The sequence below is a fragment of the Chrysemys picta genome, chromosome 1, assembly GCF_011386835.1.
Source record: "Chrysemys picta bellii isolate R12L10 chromosome 1, ASM1138683v2, whole genome shotgun sequence".
Classification (NCBI taxonomy): Eukaryota; Metazoa; Chordata; order Testudines; family Emydidae; genus Chrysemys; species Chrysemys picta.
In genome coordinates, this window is record NC_088791.1 from 161,446,379 (window position 1) to 161,471,926 (window position 25,548).

At 42.1% G+C, this 25,548-nt stretch overlaps 1 protein-coding gene across 50 annotated transcripts in view; it reads left to right on the forward strand.

Annotated features, from left to right (window-relative positions):
- BBX (BBX high mobility group box domain containing) overlaps positions 1–21,435 on the forward strand; it is a 201,401-nt gene extending 179,966 nt beyond the window's left edge. For 47 of the 50 annotated variants that reach the window (XM_065574298.1, XM_065574435.1, XM_065574287.1 and 44 more), the window contains 3 exons: positions 3,630–3,827; positions 4,560–4,752; positions 15,375–21,435. In XM_065574298.1, the coding sequence (XP_065430370.1) occupies positions 3,630–3,827; positions 4,560–4,752; positions 15,375–15,462 (479 nt within the window). In that variant the 3' untranslated portion in view covers positions 15,463–21,435. The remainder of the gene's footprint in view (positions 1–3,629; positions 3,828–4,559; positions 4,753–15,374) is intronic. The other 3 variants (XM_065574496.1, XM_065574509.1, XM_065574499.1) reach the window with 1 other exon arrangement.
- The last annotated feature ends 4,113 nt before the right edge of the window (positions 21,436–25,548 follow it).

Genomic DNA, 25,548 nt, shown 5'->3' on the forward strand with positions numbered 1-25,548 from the left:
CAAACACAAACGCCAGGATCCCCTGACACTGGCGAAGACCATTCACCAAGAGCATTGGTTACCCATGATACCATCTTTGTCTTCAACAGCTGTGGCACTGACTGTTTCTACAGTGGCTCTGGTGGTTTGGGTGGACAGGACCCCTCTCACTCCAGGAAAAGCCAAGACCTATGCTCCTCCTGAGGACTTCTTCGCTCTCCCAGACCCAGAGTCTCCCCATCTATCAAGTCCCTTCCCCTTGAGAGAGATTATTACTCCAGCTAGAGAATGGGAATGGGAGGAGTCTGTCTCCCATTCCATCTTTAGGCTATGATTTCCCTCCAGTGGCACCATCAGTTCCGCCATTGGAACCAGAATGGCTTTCTCCTCATCGGGAGATTCTGAAGTGCCTGATGAACCGTTATTCCCTCCTCCAAGACGCACCTTCCTGGTCAGAAGAGCTGGACCAGCTTGTGCCCAACATCCACCTCATCACCTGCCTCAGAGCCGTCGGTACCTCATGCCATGGGGACCTCTACAACCCTCATTCAATCCATCCTATTGGCCATACTGGGGGCTATGGAACCAGTACCATCCCACAGAGTCAGCCCAATCTGCTAGGGAGTCGCTTCTTCCCTCCCCATGAAAGAACAGCCGGCGCTGCCCCCAGATCCCACTTCGGATGAGGAAAATGTGCTGGATCCAGCAGTTGCACCAGAACTGATGAGATTGCCATTTTAGTCTCCAGATGAGGCAGTAACTCCAATGTCTCCATCCCTTCCACCCCCCGATAACTATAATCAATTCCAGGAAGTCCTTTGCAGAATTGCAGGAGAGCTGCAGATTCCTCTTGAGGGGCACAAGCTCCTGGGCATCCTTCAGTCTTCCCGCTCCAGTCAAATAGCGCTCCTTATTAACAGAGCCATCCTGGAGCCAGATAGAGCAGCCTGGCCCCTACCCCCGAAGGGGTCCGAGAAATCGTACTGTCTCTCAGCCAGAGGGGTAGAATTTCTGTTTTCTCATCCTACTCTACTCTTTTCATGGTCAGATCATCTGAACTATGCCTTCCCTTCACTACCACCCTGCCTCAGGTTTTACACAAGATTTGGCTGGACAGGGCACAAGTCATTCTCATTGCCCCAAACTGGCCTAGACAGTTTTGGTTCCTGAACTTCCTATGTATGTTGTTTCAGGCACCAGTCATTCTTCCCAATCTCCTAACCTGGAGAATGACAAGATCAAGCATACCAACCCACGTCCACTTCATCTCAGAGCCTGGCTTTTGGCTGGATGTCATCTTCAGAGTGATCATGTTCTCAAGCTGTACAGAATATCTTTTCCAAGGATTCCACTAGAAAATGTTACCTAGCCTAGTGGAAGCATTTTTTTGTCTGGGTGCATCGAAGACTTATACCCCCAGAGGCTGCAGATATTCTTTTCCTTCTGGACTATATTCTTTCCTTAATGATGATAGGTTTGTCTATCAGCACCGTATGGGTCCACTTGGCAGCAATCCGTGCATACCATCCACCTTCATAGGGCTACTTGATCTTTACGCACCTCACTGAGTAGCAGATTCTAGAAAGGCCTAATCAGAACCATTCTGCCTATAAAAAAGCCTATGCTCAATGGGACTCTAACTTTGTTCTCTCAGTACTCACAAAGTCTCCTTTTGAACCATTAGCTTCTTGCTCCATGTCTCTCCCATCCAGGAAAGTCTCATTCCTGGTAGCTATCACCTCAGCCAAGGGGGTTGGTGAGCTTGGAACACTAATACCAAATCCTCCGTATACTATATTCCATAAGGACAAAGTTTCATTATGTTTACACTCTCAATTCACTTACTTCCCAAAACTATGCACATCCCCAGTAGAAAGGAGGTTCCACCCCCTCAATGTTCAGAGGCCTTTTACCTGCAGAGAACAAAAACAATCAGAAGGTCTCCTAAACTATTTGTCGCCATAGTTTAGGGTCAGGGGTCAGGCGTCAGGCTATATCCTCTCAAAGAATTGCAAAAGGAATCTTTGGCTTTATTTTGCTCGGCTATCAGCTGTCTAATCTTTCCTCCTTCTCTTGCGGTAAGAGCAAGCAACATCTATGGAATCTCTTCAAGAGGTGCCTTTACGTGATATCTGCAAGGAATCTATGAGGAGCACCATCCACACATTTGCAAGACACCATGCATTGGTACAGGACTCCTCAGCATTTTTTGGAATGGCAGTCCTTCGTTCGACTCTGCTGTCTACAACCTCACATGCTCCTCCTCTCTGAGTACTGCTTGTCGATCGCCCAAAGTGGAATTCGCATAGGGACCAGCACTCAAAGAAGAGAAGGTTACTTGCCTTATAGTAACTGGAGGTTCTACGAGATGCGTGATCCCTCTCTGTATTCCACTACCCCTCCTCTCCTTCCCCTATGCTTTAGATCTTCTCTGATTCACCATAGAGAAGGAACTGGAGGGGTGGTCAGTCCACCTCACCCTTTATCCCCTGCATTTGAGACACAAGGTGAGCCAGGGTGCAGATGCGGGCCAATGGATGCTGCTTTCAAAATCTCCAGCTCCAAGCATGGCACACTTACATACCTGCAGTGGAATACAGGTAGGGAACCACATGTCTTGAAGAACAGTTATTTTAAGATAAGTAACTTTCTCTTATAAAGTGCCAGACAGCACTTCTTATGCAAGCCTGTTTAATTCTTAAGCTAAAAGCGCTACAGAGAACAATAAAAGGGACCTACATGCATGCCAATAAGCTTACCAGAGTTAACCCCCAACACTAACATAGGCTCTGGCAGGAGCAGTCCTTCAGAACCCCACCCAAAGAATTTCCTTCTGGTGTCAAGTTCATTACAATTTCAGCTCACAGTTTAATGGGTCCTCCGTAAGCCCAGTCTTTCCAACCCTACTCTAATGGCCTGGCCATTTTCTGGATCAGGAAGAAGGCCCTGAGCCTGTTTAAAACCAGGCTATTTATCCAAAAATCCTTTTTCTGTCTCTTGGCCTCTGGAGAATCCATTTTAAACTATCAGGGGGTAGCCGTGTTAGTCTGTATCTACAAAAACAACAAGGAGTCTGGTGGCACCTTAAAGACTAACAGATTTATTTGGGCATAAGCTTTTGTGAGTTAAAACCTCACTTCTTCGGATGCATCATTTTAAACTAGTATATGCGAACCTCTTCAAGGGATGGCTTCAAAGGACCGAAAATCAGAGGAATTACATTAGGGTCCCCCTCCTAGAGGAGTTGCATACAGTTCCCCAATAACATGCACTATTATGTTTTAATATAATAGACCCCAAAGGTATTAGCCTTAATTCAATAAAGTTTCTCTTAATTCCACAAGGTGTGTCCAGGATGTTGCAGGATATTGTCAGTCTGTCACAGTTTGTACTCGCTAGATCTTTTTAAAACAATAGAAACTTGAACCTCAGAGAAACCTGCAAGAATTGGTCCAATGCTATTCCTTGCAAATCCAAAACACAAGGTGCAGCTCACAAACACTTCCATGACTCGAGCCCTGCAAATTTCATGCAGTCCCATTAGTGAGTATTGTAAGTGTCATGTGCAGACAGATATGAATGTGCGTATAGTTAGCAATTCTAGTGTTTTACGTTTGACTTGTAATTGTAACTGACTTGTCCCATTTCAGCCATACTTGCAGAAGACAAAAACCCCAGTGAGCCTGCACGGAAGAATAAAACTTCTGTATCTGTCCCAAATACTCCAGAGCCAGCACTGCTGCATGAACCCTTGGTTGGTAGCCAAAAGAGGAAAGCGAGGAAAACTAAGATCACACATCTTGTTCGGACAGCAGATGGCCGAGTGTCACCAGCAGGAGGGGCTCAGGGTAAGGAGACGAGAGTCTAAATTTATGATAAATCTAGATTATTGAGAGTGGTCCTGAGGTATAAGTAAACTAGTAGGGAAACATATCCCTAGTAGGGAAGAGGTCATAAGCCTGTACTGGAAAAATAATTCTATAAAAACAGGTACCAATTGGGTCATACCATCTAGGGACTCAATAAGCTCCAAATAGGCAATTTACTGTTGGATAAAAATTTTAGATGTCAAAAAAAATCTGTCTCTAAACTTCTGTATGAGGAGTGGGAGAGGCACACAGAGAGAGTGCTGGAACATAGTTTACCTCTCTTAAGATAACATGCTATCGATCCAGCAAAGCGAAGGTACTGTGCCTGCATAGCGGGTGCAGTTTTAATGGATGTGAAATTGGGCCCTGTAGTGTATATAAAGACGGGTAATGTGATGTCCATAGGTAGGTCATCAGCAGTGGGGATTGAACTCGGGATCTTTGGATTTTTTAAAAGCATTAGCTTCCACTGGCTGAGCAAAAAAATCCAAATGTGTTAGATCACAGTGCATAGCATAAACTTCTATGTCATCCAGCCATTAGAGGGAGGCAGAGAGCCCCAGTAGTAAATTTGGATTACAGATGATAGTCTCAATTAATGATGGAAAAATGCATGTTAACATCTTTATACTAAGCACTGTTCAGTACACAGCTGTAGCTGACTTTGTTGCCCCGCTGCCTGCAAGTTTTACTTTCTTTCTTTTGTTATAGAGGAAAAACCAAAGGAGCTACCACAGAGTAGTCTCCAAAAAACATCAAGTGCGGAGACCGATTGCAACGACGAATGCTCAAGAAGCACAGAAGCAGAGGACGCTCATAGTATTACGCCAGGCATGCCAGCTGTGTCTGCATTCTTTAGCCTAGCTGCTCTAGCAGAAGTAGCAGCAATGGAAAATGTACACAGGTCAGTGTATGCTGCATTCCTGCGTTGTCTGATAGGGTTCTGCATTACGGCCCTCTTACCCAGAATGCATGTGAAAGATTTAACACCTGAGACAATTGGTTTTGTCATTTTTTTTCCACCACTGCTTCTCTTTTGACTGCTTAGTTTATAGCACTGTCCTGTTTTAGAAGGGTGAAATGCTCACTGGCTTAGTTACCAGTGATATTGCCTTTTAATAATACACCAAGAGAACCACAGCGAGCAACGCTGGCTTGCTGAGATGGGAGCAGGGAAGGCTTGGCATTTGTGCCCTCACAACTGTGCAATGCAAGGCAGAAGCAGACAGTGCTGAGGACATCCAAGTGCTTTTGTCTGCAAGACATACAAACATTCTGTGCTGTCACGGAGAAGAGCAGCTCAGATTAACCAGGCTTTGCATCACGTACAACAGTTCTGCCCTGTGAGATTTGGTTGAAGATGTGGTGAAGGCAAACAGACCTTCCTTCACTTCCCACACAGCGGCAGCACGGGAGTCAAAAGAACAAATTAGCTGTAGCTGGTCAGGTTTAGCCTTAGATTTCTGCCAGAAGTGTCTCCTCTCAGTCAAAGGCCACAGGCACATTGTGGTTCTCTTAGTGCCACTGGTTACTGTCTAGGAGGTGGACCTCCTATCCTTCCCAGCTGTTGAAGGCAAGTGGGGAATTCTGGGCCCTAATTAGTGCTTTCTCCATAATTAGGGCCCTACTAAATTCACTGACCATTTTGGTCAATTTCCCTGTCATAGGATTTTAAAAATTATAAATTTCATGATTTCAGCTATTTAAATCTGAAATTTCACCGTGTTGTAATTGTAGGGGTCCTGACCCAAAAAGGAGTTGTTGGGGGGGGGGGGGGGGTTTGCAAGGTTATTGTGGGGAAGGAGGAGGTTGCGGTACTGCTACCCCTACTTCTGCACTGCTGCTGGCGGCAGCGCTGCCTTCAGAGCTGGGCAGCTGGAGAGCAGTGACTGCAGAGCTGGGCCGTTTGTCAACAGCCGCCACGCTCCGGCCACCTAGCTCTGAAGGCAGCAGCACAGAAGTAAAGGGGGCATGGTATGGCATTGCCATGCTTACTTTTGTGCTGCTGCTGGCAGGCTGCTGCCTTCAGAGCTGGGCACGTGGCCAACAGCTGCTGCTCTTCAACCACCCAGCTCTGAAGGCAGCCCAGAAGTAAGGGTGGCAATACTGTGACACCCCTAAAATAATCTTGTGACGCCCCTGCAACTCCCTTTTGGGCAGGACACCCAATTTGAGAAATGCTGGTCTCCCCCGTGAAATCTGTATAGTATAGGGTAAAAGCACATGAGGGGACACCAGATTTCATGGACCATGACCCATTTTTCATGGCTGTGAATTTGGTAGGGCCCTATCCATAATGGGGCTGAGGGACACGCTCCCAGCTGTGCTCAAGGAACTCCTATGAGAAATCTGCTCAAAGAAATCATGTCAGGACGTTGACAGTCTTGCCAGCTGCTGACCTTTATAAACAGTATGGACAACCTCATGGGCCAGGCCAATAGTCCCCTTGTTAATAAAATTGGTTTTAATATTCAGCTATGTGTATTTGACTATTGCAAGGAGATTTGGAAAATCACACATGCACAGAACAAAAATCAGATAAGTCTTTTTGCAATCAACTATCTTCTGCAGAAGTCATTTTCTTTTAAAAAGACATTTCTCATAAGAAAAGTTTTCACACAGTGATATCCTTGGTCTCTCCACGCAGTCCTGCAGAAAACAACCCTATTAATAACAAAAGCAAAGGTGTGAAACAACTTCTGCTTCCTTGCATGTATAGCAATATGAAAGACCAAAGAGAGACCAGGAGAGATGCTGAATCAAATTCTATTCTCAGTTACAGTGGTGTAAATTAAACTTCTCTGATTCCAGGGTAATGCCTCGATTTACACTGGAGAAAAGGAGGTCAAGTTGGTTCAGTCTTATTCATTCCCTTAATTTGTCCAAGAGTTCCTTGCCCACCTTTTTCACTGTTTCAGTGCCTATTCTGAAATGATGTTGGGCTACTTCAACTTGTTGGCATTTTTTTTCTTATTTTGTTCACAATTTATTCTCCCCTAATAGCAATGCCAAGTAACACATTACCTATGGTCAGGGGTGAAAGTAATAATAAACTTACCAGTACGGGAGCCAAGCCTTGGGTGGAAGGGGGGCGCTGGGGGGTCAGCATCCCCCAGCCAGCCCATCTGTGCTGCCTGGCCCCTGCCGCTCGGGGCTCCGGCGGTGATTTAAAAGGGCCCGGGGCAAAAATTTAAAAGGGCTGCCAACAGGGGAGACAAAAGGGACAGGGACGATAAAGCACTGCCATGGTGCTTGTGGGCTGCATACGGGGTGGTAACGGCTTCTTACCGGTACGCCATATCGGCCTGTACCGGCTCACTTTCACCCCGCCTATGTCTGAATAACAGACATGTAGATGTAGTAGTAGTTGGACAAATCGCTGTTCAGTTTCCAATCATATGTGGAACCAATGCCTGGGATCTCGTTTCTAACAGAAACTAAGCAAATACCTCTTACAAATCTGGAGAATTGAAGACAAAATACAGACTTGGATTTGCTGTGCCAGATTCTGCCCTGATTTATACCCCATGCTGTCCTGCGAGTATCTGCCGCCGCCCTTTTCTTTGTATGTAAAGTACTTTGTGGATACCTGGGAGTTGTAGGAAGAACATCACAGGAAGGTTACCATGTTTAACATGTTTTGTTTGGTTGCCTATATTTAGTTACTAACTCATTTTACAGAGCCCCAGAGGCTATGGAAAACAAGTCCTCTTCTCTAATTTTAGCTGGTTGGAAAATGCCAGAGTGTTTTCATCTGAACACTTCTGATCGGCTCTAGCTTGAGATCTTTTTTGAGTGCTGGTTCTTATGGGTATTCACTGTGGGTGTGCATGTACTCTGAACACTCAGGACCAGAAATTCTTCATAGCAGTATCCAAATTCCATATCTGTGCCTCCTCATGCTGCAAACTGTAGGCATAAGAGCTGGCACAGACCGACTGACTCGTCAGTTCCTTTCTACCGCTCACAGTCTGAGACGAGACTTTCCTATGTCCATAGCCTTCGAACTTGCTTGGGCTTTAACCTGTACATATTGTAAACAGTTTTTATTATCATTTTTCTCTGATAGTTAGTCAATTTATAAGTTGTAGTTACTTAACAGGGATCAGGGGGTTCCCCTATTCCCCCAATGTTTGGAGTGCTTAAGCCCCAGGTCTGATGCTTCAAGCCTTGCCTTGCCTACTGGGTCTTACAGTAAGTGACCTGCATGAGAGCTACCTTTACTGCCATCAGAATGTGACATCTGCCAATCCTTTTCCCCTCCTAGCAGGCAGTCCCAGGAGTTCAGGCATCTGATGGAGCTCTCCATTAGGCTTTTGTCTGATCTGGGATTCTCTTGCTCTCCGCCGCATCGACCAGAACCTCCCACCAGTGCCCCTCCAGCATCTTCAAGTAGGCCCAACAACTCCTCTAAGAGTACTCCATAATGAGGGTAGAGAGAAACACCCACATAAGAAGTCAGAATTTTCCCATAAGTCCTTGAGGAAGAGGGTGGCATCTCCCCTTTGCTCGTGACTAAGTGAGACTCCATGCCCTGGAGTGGGTGTGCCTGGAGCTCATGGGGAACACGGGACAGCACTGACAGTACCATGAGCTTCCAGTGGCCCAAAACCAGCCACGAAAGTGTATATAGACAGTCAGTCAAGAGCACTCGCCATCTGCCTCCAGCAGTACCTCATGACACCATACCTCAGGCTGCATTGACAGATCCCATACCAACGATTCTGGCCAGTTTTCCTCCGGCCATACCTTGGTGTACACCCTTCTCAAGGATGTAACAATTTACACGGACCAGGAGTCATTGATCCTGTTGGACCTGGTGCGAGTGAGACACGTCACTACACTCCCCACCCATTACTCACCAGTCCTGACCATGAGCAGAGCTGGGGATGCTCCGTACTCACCAGAATATGCCTTGGAGAGCTGCCATAAGACACATGGTATTGATGCCTCTGCCATTTGAGTCAGACACCTCGTACTCTGAGGAAGAGCAGGAGCCAATACCTCCAGTTCCGACAAGTCCCCATGCTGAGCATCAGCCCAGATAGGGTTTCTAAAGCATTCTGGAGACCCTTGCATCTGATGGACCCATACCTGATGACAGCAATCAATGATACCCCCCAAGGGGTCTGCCCCTACCCCTGTGATCCTGCCCATTGGCCATACTGGAGTGCTTGGGACACTTACTATTGACTCCCAGACTTTGACCAGACGGGGCTCTGCTCTCAACAGAAATCACGACCAGCAGAACACTCTCCAGAGGAATTGGAGCAGCCAGCTCCACTGGATCTGCTGATGGCAGCATCATCATCTCTGGATGAAGGGATGACCCGTTCCTAACCCCTCCAGATGCTTACAGGCAGTAACAAGAACTTCTCCAGAGGATTGCTAAAACCCTTTAGATCCCATTGAAAGAGATTCAGGATCCCACACACAAGCTCCTAAATGTTCTGTAGTCAATGGCTCCCTCCAAAGTGGCACTCCCTATTAATGAGGTAATTTTGGAATGACATTTGGCACACAAGGGGTACCAATTAGGATCTCAAATTGGGGGTGGGGGAGGGAGGGTGAAGTCTAAAAAATTTACCAAACTGTTCCCACAATGTAACTGAATAGTGTCAGGGTTGCAGGCTAACTAAACCAGAAATCCTGCAGCCTATGATGAAGCAACAAAACAGGCAAGTAATAATTACTTTAAATGTTTTTAAATCAAGGGAAATTTTCCGTGATTTAATTGCACTCCACTTTTCTGTTATTTTTCTCCATGTGCAGGGAGTCAACTATGTCCGTTTCACAAGCAAGAAAGAACAAATAGTCCACTCGAGGTAGATCTCGGCACCTTTTTAACCAGTTTCATCCAGCTAAAGATTTGTTCTCCTATTGTAGAAGTTACAGTGATTGTCTTTGCTAATTAAGGCAGCCCACAAATTTTAAAGTCCTTTTTTGAGCCCAGATGAATGTCTGATTAGTTCATGCAAACTAAATTTGTTCAGAAATTCTTCTCAACGTGTGCTTGGACTGAGTCCGTTCCATCACCAGCTGTTAAGATTGCACTTTGCAAAAAGGAAATGCTTAAGTGAAGTTTTCTCATTTTGTTGTGTTGAGGTCTTTCAGGCACGTGATAACTGGAAGGATCTTTTGTTTCATCTCCTTATAAGCTAGATCTATCTCCTGCGCCATAACTGCGAGCACTTTCTCCACTTCAAATCCGTAGATCTCTTCAAATATTTCTGTTTCGGGAATGCATTAGTAGGATCTCGAAACCAAGCAGGGGTCTGGCTTGGACAGTGACTCATTTTGTACTCTTGCTCAGGGTCATATTCCTCAGAGTAGGTGACTTGCAAATAATCAAACATCTTATTTCCCAATAATACTGGTGCCTTAACTTGGGAATCAATATCAGCCTCTGTAATCTGGTTCAGACATTTAAGATGGCGTACATCAGTCAAGAAGCTGTAACAATGTCCAAGTCCTTGACTTGCAAAGATATAATTAAAGCATTTGATTTTTCGAGCAAAGGTCTCGAGAGAAAAACTCAATCAAAAGGATAAATGAAGGCGAAGAAGCTTCCAGCTTTAGCTCTCGTTTCTGAACCAACCTGTAAATCTTGAAAAATATCATCAAGACGTTACACCAGCCACTTGTGCTCCTACCCCGAAGAAGGTTGAAAAGAAGTATTTTGTTCCCTGTGTGGGCACAGAATATTTGTTCTCGCAACCAAACCCAAAACTCCGTGCTTGTCCAAGTGGTCATGGAGTGAAATACATTTCACTATGGTACGGGCAAGGATGACAAGAGACTAGATCTCTTTGGCAGAAAGAGCTTTTCTCCAGCCACTCTACTCTTCCATGTTGCAAACTGCCAGGAACCCACATCGAAATATGACGTTATTAACTGTAACAATCTCTCGGAGTTCATCAGTAAATTACCCCAGGAATGTAGGCCCCAATTCCAGCTATTCTAGATGAAGGAAGACTAGAGGCCAGGTAATCCATTCAGGCTTCACTGATTGCAGCAGACGTAGCTTCTCACTCCATGGCGATCTTAGTGGTTGCTAGAGGGGCTTCTTGCTTGCAGGCATTGGGTTTCCCAAAGGATGTACGGGTGGTGGTAGATATTCCCTTCAAAGGCAACAACCTTTTCACTGAAAGAACTGATGAATCACTTCACTCACTTAAAGACTCGGGTGCCACCCTGCATTCCTTTGGAATATACACCCCAGCACATCACAGAAAATATTCTAAGCTGCCACAGTATAGATACCAGCCAAGCCCACAGCTGCTCTATCCCCAGGAGTCCTATGAGCCACTGAGAAAGTGCCAGATGGTATAGTGTGCAAGACACACTGCACCACTGTTCCTTCTCCAGACACAGCTGTCTACCAAGCCATCATTTGGAGGGACGATCAAGAGCCATCAACCAGTCCTCGCACAACCTGTCTTCCCCACCCCCTTTGGTGGCCGCCTGGCCTGTTTTCTTCCAATGTGGCAGCACTTAACTACGGACAAATGGGTCTTAGACAACACCTCAACACAATTGAGTTCCTGTCTACCCCTTTTCCAAAACTTCCCTCACCGTTCCTCTGCAAGGATTCTTCTCATGAGAGGCTTCTCAGGCAGGAGGTAGACTCCCTAATCCACCTACCAGCTATAGAGCCAGTAGCTTCTCAATGCAAGGGGAAGGGCTTTTATTCCAAATACTTCCCAATGCCCAGAAAGGAGGAGGGGTGGACCCATCCTGGACCTCAGGCAGTTGAATGTCTTCATCCACCACTCAGGATGCAGGCTGATTACCCTGGCTATCATAATTCCCTCTCTGAATGAAGGTGACTAGTTTGCAGTTTTTGATTTAAGACACGCTATCCACCCAGTGCACCGGAGATACCTGCGTTCTATGGTGGGATGAGACCGTTTCCAATAGAAGGTGCTCCACTTTGTCCTTTCAGCAGCCCCGCGGGTTTTTACAAAGGTCAAGTCTGTAGTGGCAGCACATCTATGCCATTAATGCTATCATGTATTCTCCTATTTAGACATCTGGCTCCTCAAGGGACAGTCATATCAGGAAGTGCAAATAGGAGTCACACTGCGCACCCACAGAGAATTCTCAGAGGGACCTCACATATTGAAGAACTCCAGTTGTTATAAGATCAGTAACCTTCCTTTACCTAGCATATATCATTACTAAATACAAAGGACCCAATTCTCCTTTATGCTGGCAGTGTTAAGGTGCCTTAGAATGGGCGCAAAACACATCTGCACCTACACCCACTTTAAGGCACCTTAACACTCCCAGAGTGGTGTAAAGTAACTTAAAAGGAGAATGAGGCTGTCACAGTCTGGGGTGCAATCCAGACCAGTGATGGTCTGTGTCACCACCTGCCCTGCAACCTGGGGTTCCTCCCAATGCTTTGCTGGTATAGCTCCCAACCTGGGCCTCTCAAACAGCATGCAGGTCACTCCCTGAGTGTCTGTGTATAGCTACAGCCTGCCAGCCACCCTCCAGTCAACACTTTGGCTTCCACCAGCCTTGGTTATCGCTTGCAGGATGGCCTTAACACACTCCCAGTTCCAGTTTTTTTCCCCAAAAATGTGTGTTGTGCACTATCCAGTCCTCTCCTGGACAGTTCAGATAGTACAGGTCCATGGCCCCTGCGAGGGGGTCAATGTATAACAGTTTGCTACTTTTACTGGCGTTACCAGATAATTCAGTTTAAACACAACACTGGATTAGTTTTGATTAAAGAATGAAACAAATTTATTTAATGATAAAGAGAGATATCAGAAGTGAGTACAGGTATAAGGTGTTAAAGTCAGAAATGATGACGAGAAATAAAGATAAAATGCTTTCTAGTAACTAAAACTTAACAGGTTAGACTTGGTTCAAGGTAAAATCCTTACCACATGTTCCCTGCAACAGAGCTGACGAAATTCTCTGGTCAGAACCCCTCCCAAAGTCCATCAGGATGGTTCCTTTTACTCCGGAGGGAATTGTGCACCAAAATATTAAAAATTCTGCACACAATATTTTAAAATTTGAAAAATTCTGTGTATTTTATTTGTCAAAATAACACAATATAATCACACCAGTTTCAATTATTTTGGCAATTTATTTAAAAATACCTGTCAGGAAGTATGTCTGTAACAATACAGACAACAAAAAAAGATTTGGGATTTTTTATTTTTGGACAGGTTCCTTACTAGACATATTAATACAGAACTCTGAGTAATAATTAATTTAAACTACACTACTGAAACGTATTTTCCGCACCCCTCAGAAGCCGTGCAAAGGGTTGGGGGAGTCAGGTAAGAGAGGAGCTGAGGGAGAGGGAAGTAATTGCTGGGAAGGAGCTTGGGTGTGAGGGTTGTTGGATATGGGTGGAAAAGTATGGAACAGGGTTTTGGGGGAGGGGACAGGAGGAGGGATTCTTAGGGAGCTTCCCCCATGCAGACCCTGGCTGACCTCTAGCCCCTCTAATTCAGTCAGGCACATCTGCCCATCCCTATGTGTCCTGCACCCCCATGTGTCCCTGCACCTCCTCCCCCTGTTCTTGTGTCTCTATGCCACCGCATAGCGGCCCCCTTCCCCCATGTGTCCCTGCACCCCGCCCCTGTCCCCATGTCTCTGTGCACCCACTCAGTCACCTCACTTCCCCCATGAGGCCCTGCACTCCATTCCCCCCGTGGCCCTGTGCCTCCACTCCCATTCAGCCCCTGCCCTTGTCTGTCCTCCTCCACTAGCCCTGATGAACCCCTGTTTGTGCCCCCCCCATGTGCTCATGCTGTCCGTCTCCCCATATCCCGTGTCTCCTGACCTGGACTGAGAGGTGCTGTGAAGAAGGCACTGCAGCCTTTCTCTTTCCTGTGGTAGCTGGGGCTATCTGGGAGCGGCTGCTCTGTTCTAGCGCCACAGCGCCCTCTTGTGGGGAAAAAGGCAGAACTGCAACAACTTTCTGGGTAGAAGTTATTTTCTGTGGGGGCTGGGAAATTATGCACAGCACTTGAATTATGTGTGTACGCTAGGGTGACCAGGCAGCAAGACTAAAAAATCGGGATGGGGGTGGGGGGAGGGTGTTAATAGGAGCCTATATAAGGAAAAGACCCAAAAATCGGGACTGTCCCTATAAAATCGGGACATCTGGTTACCCTAGCGCACGCAGTGGCACAGAATTCCCCCAGGAGTATCCTTTGTCATCTTAGGTGAATGAGAGAGAGAGTGAGATTCCCTGGTGTGTTTTTGCACCTCATTTTTATAGTCCAGTCCCCCTTTGAAGTGGATTCTTCTGAGGGTTTCCTCTCAAAGCAAAGCTTATCCAAACAGTAAAGAAGGCGACAGGAGTCTGGGGGTGAAGGTGCACCCATGCTTTTTTCTTCTCTCCTGTGTATGCTGACATGTAGATTTGCCTCATCTCCCTCTTGCTGTCTCAAGGACCCTGTTTACTACTTATAGTCACTTTAGGTAAACACATGCTCCTTTGTGTAAGATAGACCTGCTGCCTAATCAGGGCTATGTGGGTTTGAACATGTGCTACCAACCTCATATGGGGGAACTCATAACTCTACCTATAATGTTGCTACATACATTTCACCATGATAGTACTGACCAGTGAATGACTAGTTTTCAAATTATACCTCACAGGGCATATTTTGTGCAAAGATTATTACACAAGTATGTGGGGTGTGAATACAGGGTTGCACTTGGTCACATGGGCCCAAAGCTTTTGTTAATATATATTTGATGTGTTACATTATCCTCAGAAGTCATCACTATTTTTGTAGTTAAAATGCAGAGATGGGCTGTCTGTGCAAATTTAAAAGATGAACTGCAAATGAAATCTCCAAAGTCCATCTGCTTCCACGATTTATGTTGAATGCCAGCACATAATACTGGTGAACATGGACTTCTTTTGGAGTTCGTCTTTACGAAGTCCTGTACAGGGGTATCCTGTACAAACTAACGTAAATATAGTAACAACGTGGAGTTGGTCATGAAAAGTTGGCAGCAGATTCTAGAGGAACCAAAATACTTTGCCACTCGCAAGTCATTGGATGCGCTGTTTACTGCTTCCTGAAATGCAGTAAGTGTAAATGGGATGAGGGGAGTATTTCACCATATTGCTGTAACTCAAATCCAGAGCTGATGTTTATTTTCAGCATGTGCCTCCTTGTGTGTTTACGTTCTCTTCCACACGTAAGCAATATTCTTTTATTTCTCAGGTCTCCAGCTGTGTCACAATATAAACGGCTGCCCCTGTGTGCTTGTAATTTATTGTTTAGCTCTGTATTTTCTGTTGTGCTTCTGTGGCCTACTCGGATGCCATCAAGACTTCAAATTTGTTTCACATTGGCTTCATAGGACATTTTCCGTGACTATTTCCTTGTAGCATGCCACAAAATAGAAAATGTTTATGGTTCTGTAGAATAAGACAATTAAATGACTTCATCCACGCGTTTCATCCTTTCTAGTCTCAAAAATCTACCATTTTGCATATAATTATGGATGTTTTTCTGTTTTTGTTTTGTTTTGTAGAAGTCAGAGGGCAGCGCCTCTCCCACGTGACGGACAGCCAAAAGAAATGTCTCAGGCTCCGGTGCTTATTTCCTGCGCCGACCAGTGAAGCTCCACCTTATTGTAAAACATTGTGCTTTACCTAATATCCTAGCCTTGTCTTTACCAAGGGAAGCTAGTCAGTCCATATGATGGAAAATATAGACCTGCAAACAAGTGCTTCTTGCTGTGAGTGGCCCAGATTTCACTTGAAGCCAGAAGTTAGCAACTTGGGCCAAGTCCTCCAATTGGAACCCAGAATCTAGGAAGGTGGTGTTATTTGTCTAATAATGAAAAGAAATGGAATGATCCTGGAGCTTGCTTTCTATTGAAGGCTTTTAAACAGTAAATAGGTGGTTTGTGTGAAAAAGGCTGCCTTTACAGTAGCTCACACAGCATCTCTTCTATCAACCAGAGGGTATGGAAACTAGTTTCATATAATACCTAGTTATTCTAAACAAAAATACAAAAAAAAAAAAAAACACTGACGCACTGCACTAGTTATTAGATATTCTTAGTCATTTTTGTACATGAAGATTTAAGTTCTAAGATGGTTTATATAATAGGTTATGCCTACATTTATATTGTAGAATGAATTTAAAAACCTGTTCTGGAGAACATAAGGCAGCATGGACAGATGTACCATTGTTAGCGGTGTTTGCTCAACCATGTGGTCCAGATGTTCTGCACTTTTATATTTGCTACCACAGTGGTAGAGTTTACTGGCAAAAATTCTGACAGGCTGTGTTTGATTTTTGTTGTTTGTTTGTTTTTTTTAATTTAGCATTGAATAACCAGAATGATTTGCATTAGAAAAAAGAGTGGCATATGGGAAAGAACAATACTGCAGATTATGGACTGGTCTTTCATGCATTGGAGGGTTCCTTTATTCTGCATAGAGGTCTAAATGACTGGGTGAAATGCTCATGTAAACAAAAAAAAGTACTACAAATACATTGTTCAGAAGTGACCTTAGTATTACTTCACTATTCTAAAAACCTTGAAGACATGACTTCAGTATACATGCACACTGATATACATACCTTTTACATTTGACAGACACTGGAATTGTTGTAATTACTATGCGCAATCTAAATTGGCTTTGTAGATTGTATAAAAAGAGCCAGTTATAGTTTGTGTTAGTAAAGTGGTAAGTTGTATGCAAGAAAACCAGGATTGAAGAATAATGTTTGACTAAAGTTAGGCTATTAAGCAGAGATCCACCTGCCAGTTCCTGTCCTTTTGTTTTCTTTATGTATTCTGCTCTCATAAATACATCCCAAAAGCCAGCACCAAGTGTATCACTTGGACTATATCTTCACTATATTGACTTAAAATATTGCATAAGCCAGGTGGTTGTTTCCTACCAAGAGATGCAAAATGATTACTAGAAATTAATCTGAAGCTACAAATTCAACAGGGTACTTCTTTCATAGCACAAGATGTTTCCCTACGTTTTGCGTCATAGCACAAAGATTGACCAGATTGGACCCCAGCAATAACTTTCTATTAGTCTTCTTCATACTGGCTGAAGTTTTGATAGTATTAGGTTGAGTTTGAAGCTCTTGAATTAAGTCTTTAAATAATGAGAGTTTACATGGTTCTATCAGGCATTCTTATTTATACTTGACTGAATTGATGTGTTTTTTTGGGGTGGGGAGGGATTTGTAATTCTAATTTGATGTAATAGCCATATGGAAAGTAACTCTATTAATAGTTGCTAGATTTTAGCCTTTTGTTGCTGTAGATAAGTGCAGATCTTCAGTTTAAATGTTGGGAAATGCTATAAAACATAATACACTCGTTGTAACAAATGATGACATATTGATAAAAAGCAGATAGCTTGGAAAATATGATTAAAATGCATGTAAAATATCACCCTCAAAGATGCTGGAGGAGGATATGTTGGAGGAAGGGAAGAAAAAAGAAATAAACTTTAATAGTAATAAGAGAGTTAAAAGGCTTTTTAAACTTCAGGTAGAAATGAGACTGGTAAAGAACCCCTTATTATGCCATTGTAGCATGTGGCAATATTTTTATTAAAATTTTTATTAACCTTTTCTAAATTATTTTAACAAAACAAAAAAACTGTCAACATTTAAAACTGTTGGGTCACAGTGAGGTGGCTGTTGACGTTTTGGACCACTTTATAAATTATAATTAGCTGAAATCCAAATATTGTATGGTGCAGGCCATTCACCTTGACAATGGTACTAACTTATTTCTCTAGAACCCAGTAGAATAGATATATTTTTGCCAGAGCACCCCATCATTCTTCAATTTAAATTTCAGTATTGTTCCTTAAGATATTTCTGTATATTAATGGTACCTTTTTTAAAAGAAAAAAAAATTACTTTTTTCTATGTGAATCAATATCTTACTTGATCTGCTTTTCCTTAGAGAGGGGTTAGGGCTGGGTCAATTTACTGGATATGACTGTTTTCAGATACTTAAAAACCTTTTTGTAGATATGCTTAATTTTTAAGCAGTTAGGCACTGAGAGTAGCAGAAATCCTGCAAAGCTTTATAGTTCATTAGGCATTTGCCTTTGTTGGTTCTCGGAGTGATGTCTTGATTTCAATAGCAAGAATTTTCCCTGAATCTACTGGAAAGGGTTGCAGTATTTTCAGGTAACAAAATTTGTTAGCACAAGAAAATTTCAGACCAACATTTTACTGTATTGGGTTTGTTTTTGTTTTTTAATTTTTATTATTTTCAGTTGCTTTCATTCTGGAAAATCGGATTGCTGTGGTATGTACTTCAGCAAATACTTTCACCCATTGACATATGTCCACAAATGCTTCTAGAGAAGAAATTGTTGCACCTTATGTATATCTCAAGCAAACCAAAATATGATGCTTTTCTGCTTTGTTTATTCTAATTATGTTGTATCATTCATTACTGAACTCATTCTCACTTAGCTAAACCTGTAGATATTTTTGCATTTAAACTTAATTTCTGGATCTGAACCTATGTATAAATCTTTCTTTTAAAAAACAAAAAGCAATTATCCCAGTCCTCTCTGAATTCTTGTTGGGAGTGAGGAATCTTGTCTCAAGTGTAAAATGCAGTACTGTTCCAGTTTTCTTTTGCTTTTATTTATTTGGTGATCTTTGATATTTTATGTGTAGTTTTGAGGTATACAAAGTGTATTATAGTAGCTAAAGCTACAGACATAAGCAGCTGGGAGAAAAATACTGTAATGTTTTTTTAATTGTTTCAGTACTGTAAATGAATACGGGAAGAATGTTCTGCAGAGCATTTGAGATGCAGGTTCTGATCCCCACGTTGTTTTATAGTCCAGATTAGACCAAAATTGATCAAAAACGGTATGGAGATTAAATCATGCTGTTGTAATTATGGCAGTATTTATCCCTTGAATGTGCTGTAATTCCAGACATCGAATATATTTATTTAAGATGCTTGAATGCTCTTTTATATTAATACAGTGTCCCAAAGTCATGAGCAAAGGATTTTTTGTTAGTTTCAATTCCCAGTTTATAGTGTCAGTGCATGAGTTTTCAAATAGAAAATAAACACTGGGTGCAGGGACAAGGGATTGACAGAACCATATGAGCTAGTATTTAAATTTCAACTCTTTTTTTGTCATTTTACCCCCTTATTTAATTGAGTGACACTCTGTCTATGTAGCATGAAACTGGTAGGCACTGTGCAGTCTTTGACTCTATGTATTGCCACTTTGCATCCATGTCAAAACCCAAGAGAGTTGTAACTTGCCCCAGAATAAGGACATACATTAATCTGGATGACATCTTTAATGATAAAGGGGACATCTTTTAGTATGAGGCATTAATGTGAACCAGTTCTAAACTGCCTATTTAGCTACTGGACAAATACTGGAATAAGCTCTAAAGCCATAAACGTGAGACAGTTAAGAGGGTGTCAAAGAAAAGAAGGCCTCTTCTCAGCATAGTGAAGTTATGGCAACAAAGGAGAGGTAAAAGGCTTTACATTCTGTAAAAGAAAAAATAGGATGATAAATAATTCATTGGGTTTGCATGATGCTATTGTGATTGTTGGCTGCACCTCCCCGATGAATGCTAATTTTAATAGGGCTTCCTCTACTAAAAGGCTACTTTAGTTGACTTCCATTTGCTTTCCATTTTCATTTTAAATGGAATGTAATCTGTTCAGCCATCAATGCCATTTTTATATCATGGTATGTTTTATTTCCAAGAACAATATTTATACAGAGGGAACAGTGTAACACAAGATATACAGTGAAAGCTATTATGCTTTTGACTTGTGTCATATTCATATAGATTGTCAGACATTGTCATTTAGCTCTTATTGGTTCAATAAGATGGTTTTTGTGACAACAGAAAATGTAGAGCTCATCAGGTGATTAACTTCAGATATTCCCAAAGGAAATGCAGTAATCCAAAAGCTGCTTTTAATACTTAGTGGGTTACATTCACTATATCATGATTTCATCTGAAAACATAATTGTGCAACTCATATGTCATAAACCATGTTTTATCCATTAGACAATCTTTCCTGTGCTTGTTAGATTGTAGAGTTTCTAGATACCTTTGTCACATTTTGTAATATTTCCAGCATTGATTCTCTTTGCCTTGTACATGTATGAAAGAGTCAGCTACAACTGTCAGAACATGAAGTCATTTCAGGTCATACAGAGCTGTAAATTAATGCATTGAGGCGGTGGCAGAGAAGTTTGCCTCTTCCCCTCAATTCCCCAATAAAAAGTCACAGTGAGGTTTACACTTCTCAATTAAATACCAAGTTAGTCTTGCAAATTTTCTAATAATTAAATTTACATCTTTGAAGAAGAGTGTAGAGAGGACACACTGTACTTAAACTTGTCTGCAGCTCATTAAGGGAGAGAGCCAATTTTATCCCCTAATTCTGCAAAGTATGTAAACTCAAACTTACTAAACTCTTCAGCGCATGCTTAAATGTTAAGCATGTGTTTGTGTGCTGTCGTGACTGTGGTTGTTTCCGTGAATTGGGGCCTTAATTCACATTGGACTTTAAACAAATACTAACATTTTAACATTCATTAAGATTTTCCAGAGAATTATTTGCCAATTACTGGATTCTGATTGTGTTATCAAGTACCAGGTAGAAACTCTCCGTATGCTTCAGTGGAAAAAGATGTGTTACCTCACAATCTGTAATAGAAATTACTTGCCTAAACATGCCTCCTAAAATAAGCCTATCCTTTTTACTCACAGAAGTAAAACAATCCCCCTTCCCCATCCCCTCCCAAATCATCTTCACACCAGTGGCTGGAACTTTGAAAGTGACCAAAGAAATGTATGTAATGCAGAGCAGTGACCTGCAACTTTTTCTGTATGAACTAGGTATTTTACACTCGGGAGTTCAACTGTAAGACAGCCTGAGGTTTCTCACACTGTCTTATGAACTTTATTTTCATAGGTTTCAATCTTTCCCTTGCATATCAAATGGTAGGATGAGATTTTGCAAAGTGTCTAAAGTGAGTAAGGAATACAAACCCCATTGAGCTACTCACTTAGCCACATTAAAAAATCCTACCCCTAAACAGAGTTTGCTTTGGCCATCATGTCTTTCATTCTATCAAGAACTGAAACATGACTGAATTTCTATTGTCTGTTTTCATAGGGCCTGATCCTTCAACCTTTATTCTTACACATAATTCCATTGACTTCTGGTCCATAATTTGTCTTTATTTGCTCTAAAGTTTGGTGTAAACATGCTTTGTAGTAATTATTTCCATTCAGTGGTCTAATAGAGCTCTTGCCTTCTTAGATGTGTGTCGTTAAAGTTAATAATCACATTTATAAAATGCCTTTCTTCAAAAACTTATACCTAATTTGATATTTTTTAAAATGCACATGTTAATTCATGTGTCTAACATGCTAAAGTACATTAACTGTGATCATGAAACTGAATAAAATATTTGAAAACAACCTTTCAAATAGATTACTTTATATTCACTCTATTTTAGCTATCCAATATGTACTTGTAAATAATTTCCCATTTTAAATTAATGGATGCAAATAAATACTTTAAGAAAGTTGAGCTTTTTTGATATTTCACCTGTGCTTGTTTACCTTAATGTGACTAATAGAGTAATTTATTAGTCTGGCAGTGAATGAATTCTACTAAAATTCAGATTGTTTTTTTTTTAACTGAAAAATCTTGTTAGCCCCCTGAAAAAAACAGGTTATTCAGAAACAAACTGAACTAGATTGTCCAAACTGCATACTATAATTTCTGTTTTCTTTAAAACAAACAATGTAACTACTCCAGTAGTCAATCGAAAATATGTTGGCTGGGAGTGGTGTTGTTTTAAATATTGATGGTTGTTACACAGAAAACCTGCCCTAATCCAGCACCATTGAAATGAGTGGAATGACCCCTACAGATCTCAACAGTCTTTGGATCTGGCTCTTACTGTGTGCTAATGCTGGCAAAGCACCATTGATTTCAGTAGAAATACACTAGTGTAAAACTGGAGTAGCAGAGTGAAGAAACAGGCCCTTCGTCTATCTCTGCTTCCTTGGATTTCATCTTACACACCTGGTTGCACATTTCATCTACAGCCCACAGACAATTAACTGAAATCATCTTTACGTAACAAAGCCCTTACTTTATCTGTAGTCCTAGGACAGCCAGGGATTTATTTTTAAAAAATAGATCCTTATTTAAAAATGTAATACTGATGGATTATTGCTTAGGGTTTATATTGTGGTAGCACCTCCACAACCAGGCTGGGCCCCATTTGAACTTGGATTGTATTCAGGCCATACAGTTCCCCTCCCCCGATATGCTTGAAAATGTAGATTGTTAGGATCCAATCCTCCACTCTTCATGGACCTGAAACTTCCATTGACTTTAGTGGGATGTTTTTGGTGTGCAAGGAATGCAAGATTGTGCCCTCTCTGGATAGTATATAGAAGATAATACTCAGGGAACTGTGGCTGAAGGTGGGGTTTTGTGAATGCACATGTGCTCTCCTGGCCACAGCAGATGCATGCCTATTGAAACCAGTGGAAGCCCTTTATACCTATGACAGCAGAACTGACTGCATATAAGAGAGTCAAAAACAGTGGGAGAGAGTCCCTCACTCTTTTTTTTAATACTTATTCTGTCCTCATTTACACAAGGGAGCGGAACATGTGAACTGTCCTTCGTCTCCTATGTCTGAAAGCTCTAGGCTCCCTACAAAGACATGCCAGGATTTGAACAGATGCAGGCAATGTTACAGGGATGAAGAGATAGCATGGAAAAAAGGAAGGGCTTGTTATAATGAAAGAGAAATGCCAAGGGTAGATCTTATCAGGAGAGCTCTAAATCTTCCACCTAATATTCTAAGTCTGTCACACTAGGGAATTTTAAATCACCATCCTTTTTCGATTACACAGTAACTCTAAAACATGATTCTTTGCTTCATTACTCAGATTCTGTCTTTTTTTTGTCTGCTTTCATTTTGTTCTTACCCACAAAACAACTTCTTAGCAAGATATTTTAAACTGGCTCCAAGTGCATAAGACCTCTTCTGAAATCCAGCTCTCACTTGCCTTGTGTCTGCCAGCTACATGGCATTACATTTATGTTGTCAGTGTTGAGAGAGACACGTCCCTTTGTCACTCTACACCGTTGACCCATTTTCCCACCATTTGTCCATTTCTTTAATATGCAACTAATCCTTTCAAAACAGAAATTTTTTTTCAAGTGGAAAAAGCATAGTTTGAATACAAAAAATATACGCGCGCATTCCATAAGCAGCCTAAAAATCATGGAATAACCAATTCCTCTAGGATACTAGCACTTCGTAACAAAATGAGATACATTATATATTTGCCGCAAAGTTTTGTTTTGTGTTTTTTCTCAAAAATAAAACCTGTAAGATATCAAGTCTACAATCCATTCAGTGTGAACTTCTTGTGTGGACCATTTCCGGCACAGAATCTATCAGAATTTGAGTTTTTAAACAGTTACAATAGAATTTTGAGACTTACTCTGATGTATTTAAGCTAATTGTCCTTTGTTAACGGCTTTCCATTAGGACTAGACAGGTATGTCAGATCTTCAGCTGTTGTAAATCCCATTAACTTCAGCGGAGCTATCCCAGTTTTAAATTAGCTGAGTAATCTAGCTTATTTAAAGTTAGACAGTAATTTCTTTCACTTATAGGAGTTCACCAAATCAGTCCCTTTTTCAGTCTTTGGGAAAAAACTGGTCAAAAGAGACCCAAAAACCAAAATCTACTCAACAAGTTCAGTTAGAATATTAAGCTTAACACTAAGCTTGACACTTGTTGCTTGAATGCAAACCTTTGATGCTTTTAAGTCACCACTGTAGCTGTTATTCATTTTAAATCCATTGGGTTCCTTTGCTAGCTTAGCATAATTGGTTATGCTTCTTAGTCACAATATCTAGTGTACCAGGTGGATTTTTTGTTGTTGTTTCTTTTTGACATCCGTTTGATACATTTCCCTGAGTCACAGCACATTATATGAATGCAGTTGATCTTTGATCAATAAAAGTGTAAAAAAGATTTCATGTGCACTTGAACTCTGTCCTTGCATACAAACAAGGACTGCAGACTGAGGCACAATTTATTTACTTTCATTATATTTCACACCAAATTCCGTTCTCAGACCAAAGAAAACCTGAATAACGACATGCACGATAGTAAAACTGTGCTGCATCTTCCGCAGTGTAAGAGACAGCAACGTTCATTCAAATATTTATGTTCAGCTTCAAGCATTCCAAAATTTAAAGGGCCAGATCCTTGGTCCTGCTAAAGCTGTGTTGTGTTGCTTTCATGGCTGCTTTTCATGATTCCTCCTGTGCTGGAGAATCCTTCAGAGGCATAGAGTCAGCATAGTGGCTCCTATGCAATCCACTCCCAGCCTTTGGTACAAGGTGCCTGGGTGGAGATAAAACAGGATGTGGTCAGGTTTTCTCTATCCTCTGGCAATCACCGGTTGCCAGAATGGTCTCCTGAGCTATGCCTGGCATCTCAAGGTCAGAACTGAGGATCTGGTCTGAAAAGCTGAATGTGAAGTTTAACAGAGGACCATGTTCTGTGTCAATATGTTGCCCATCCTGCATTAGTCAGTAGTCATTATAAAAACAAAGTTTTAACTGTATGTCTTAAAATAGCTTAATAATTTGTCTGCTCTTCATTAGGAAACTAGTGTGCTGATTCTAAAATATTCCCTATAGAATTACCCTATAGGTATACATAATTGACCAGATGGTTTTTGCTCATTTATTTCTTATGTCCTTCCATTTGTGTTCTGCTCCAGTACATTACATTCTACCTACATCTCCCAATTTCCATCGGCCTCGGATTTTCAAAGAAATTGTTTTCGACTGTAGGTTTGCAGCCCTGACTTTCTCTCTAAATATTGCTTGGTGTGGAAGGAGGCACCGTGTGTGACTCAGCCTCTCCTCAGCCCAAAATCTGAGACGGAAATCGGTGAGGTTTCTGTGTGTGAAATGACACAACTGAATGACTAGTAAGTTAGCTGATGACTAATAACAGTGATATAGTCTAGTGGTAGAGCTGTAGCGAGCTTGGCAGGAACTAGCAAGCGGTAAAATTAAACTGACAGTTCTACAGGGCTTCCTGCTTTGAAATCCCATTCCTCGCTGCACCCTAAAGAGCAGCCAACCATCTAAGCATCCTTGGCCAGATCACGCTAACAAAAAATCTCATGAGGCTGGAAAAGCGTAGCAAGCCCATAAATGTGGGGGAATTTCTGGTGCGGTGGAGGGTTTTTTTAGCTCCAGTAGCATCCTCCTCCTTCAGATTCCATGGAAACCTCTTTGAGGCTCGGTGGATTTGAGCAGCATTATCCCTCCCTTTCAAAATCAGCAGATTCAAGGCTGACGTAGTCAGTATTACCTTTCCTGATTCATCTTCCATGTGCCAAACCATCTTCCATGGTTTAAGGGTGGGAATTTAGGGCAGTTTCTGGCAGGGTCTGGTTAAAGTGACGGGGAGGTGCTTCGCTGGATTTCCCTGTAGATCTTGGGATGTCTATGGGTTTGGAGGGCTCCATACTCTGCCCGGTTGAGGGAGAAAACCTGTTTTCCACAAACTGGGATGGCCCCACAGCAGCTCAAGTTTCCTGGTCCTTTTGTGGGTTTCATTTGAGAACTTGAGAATAGAATT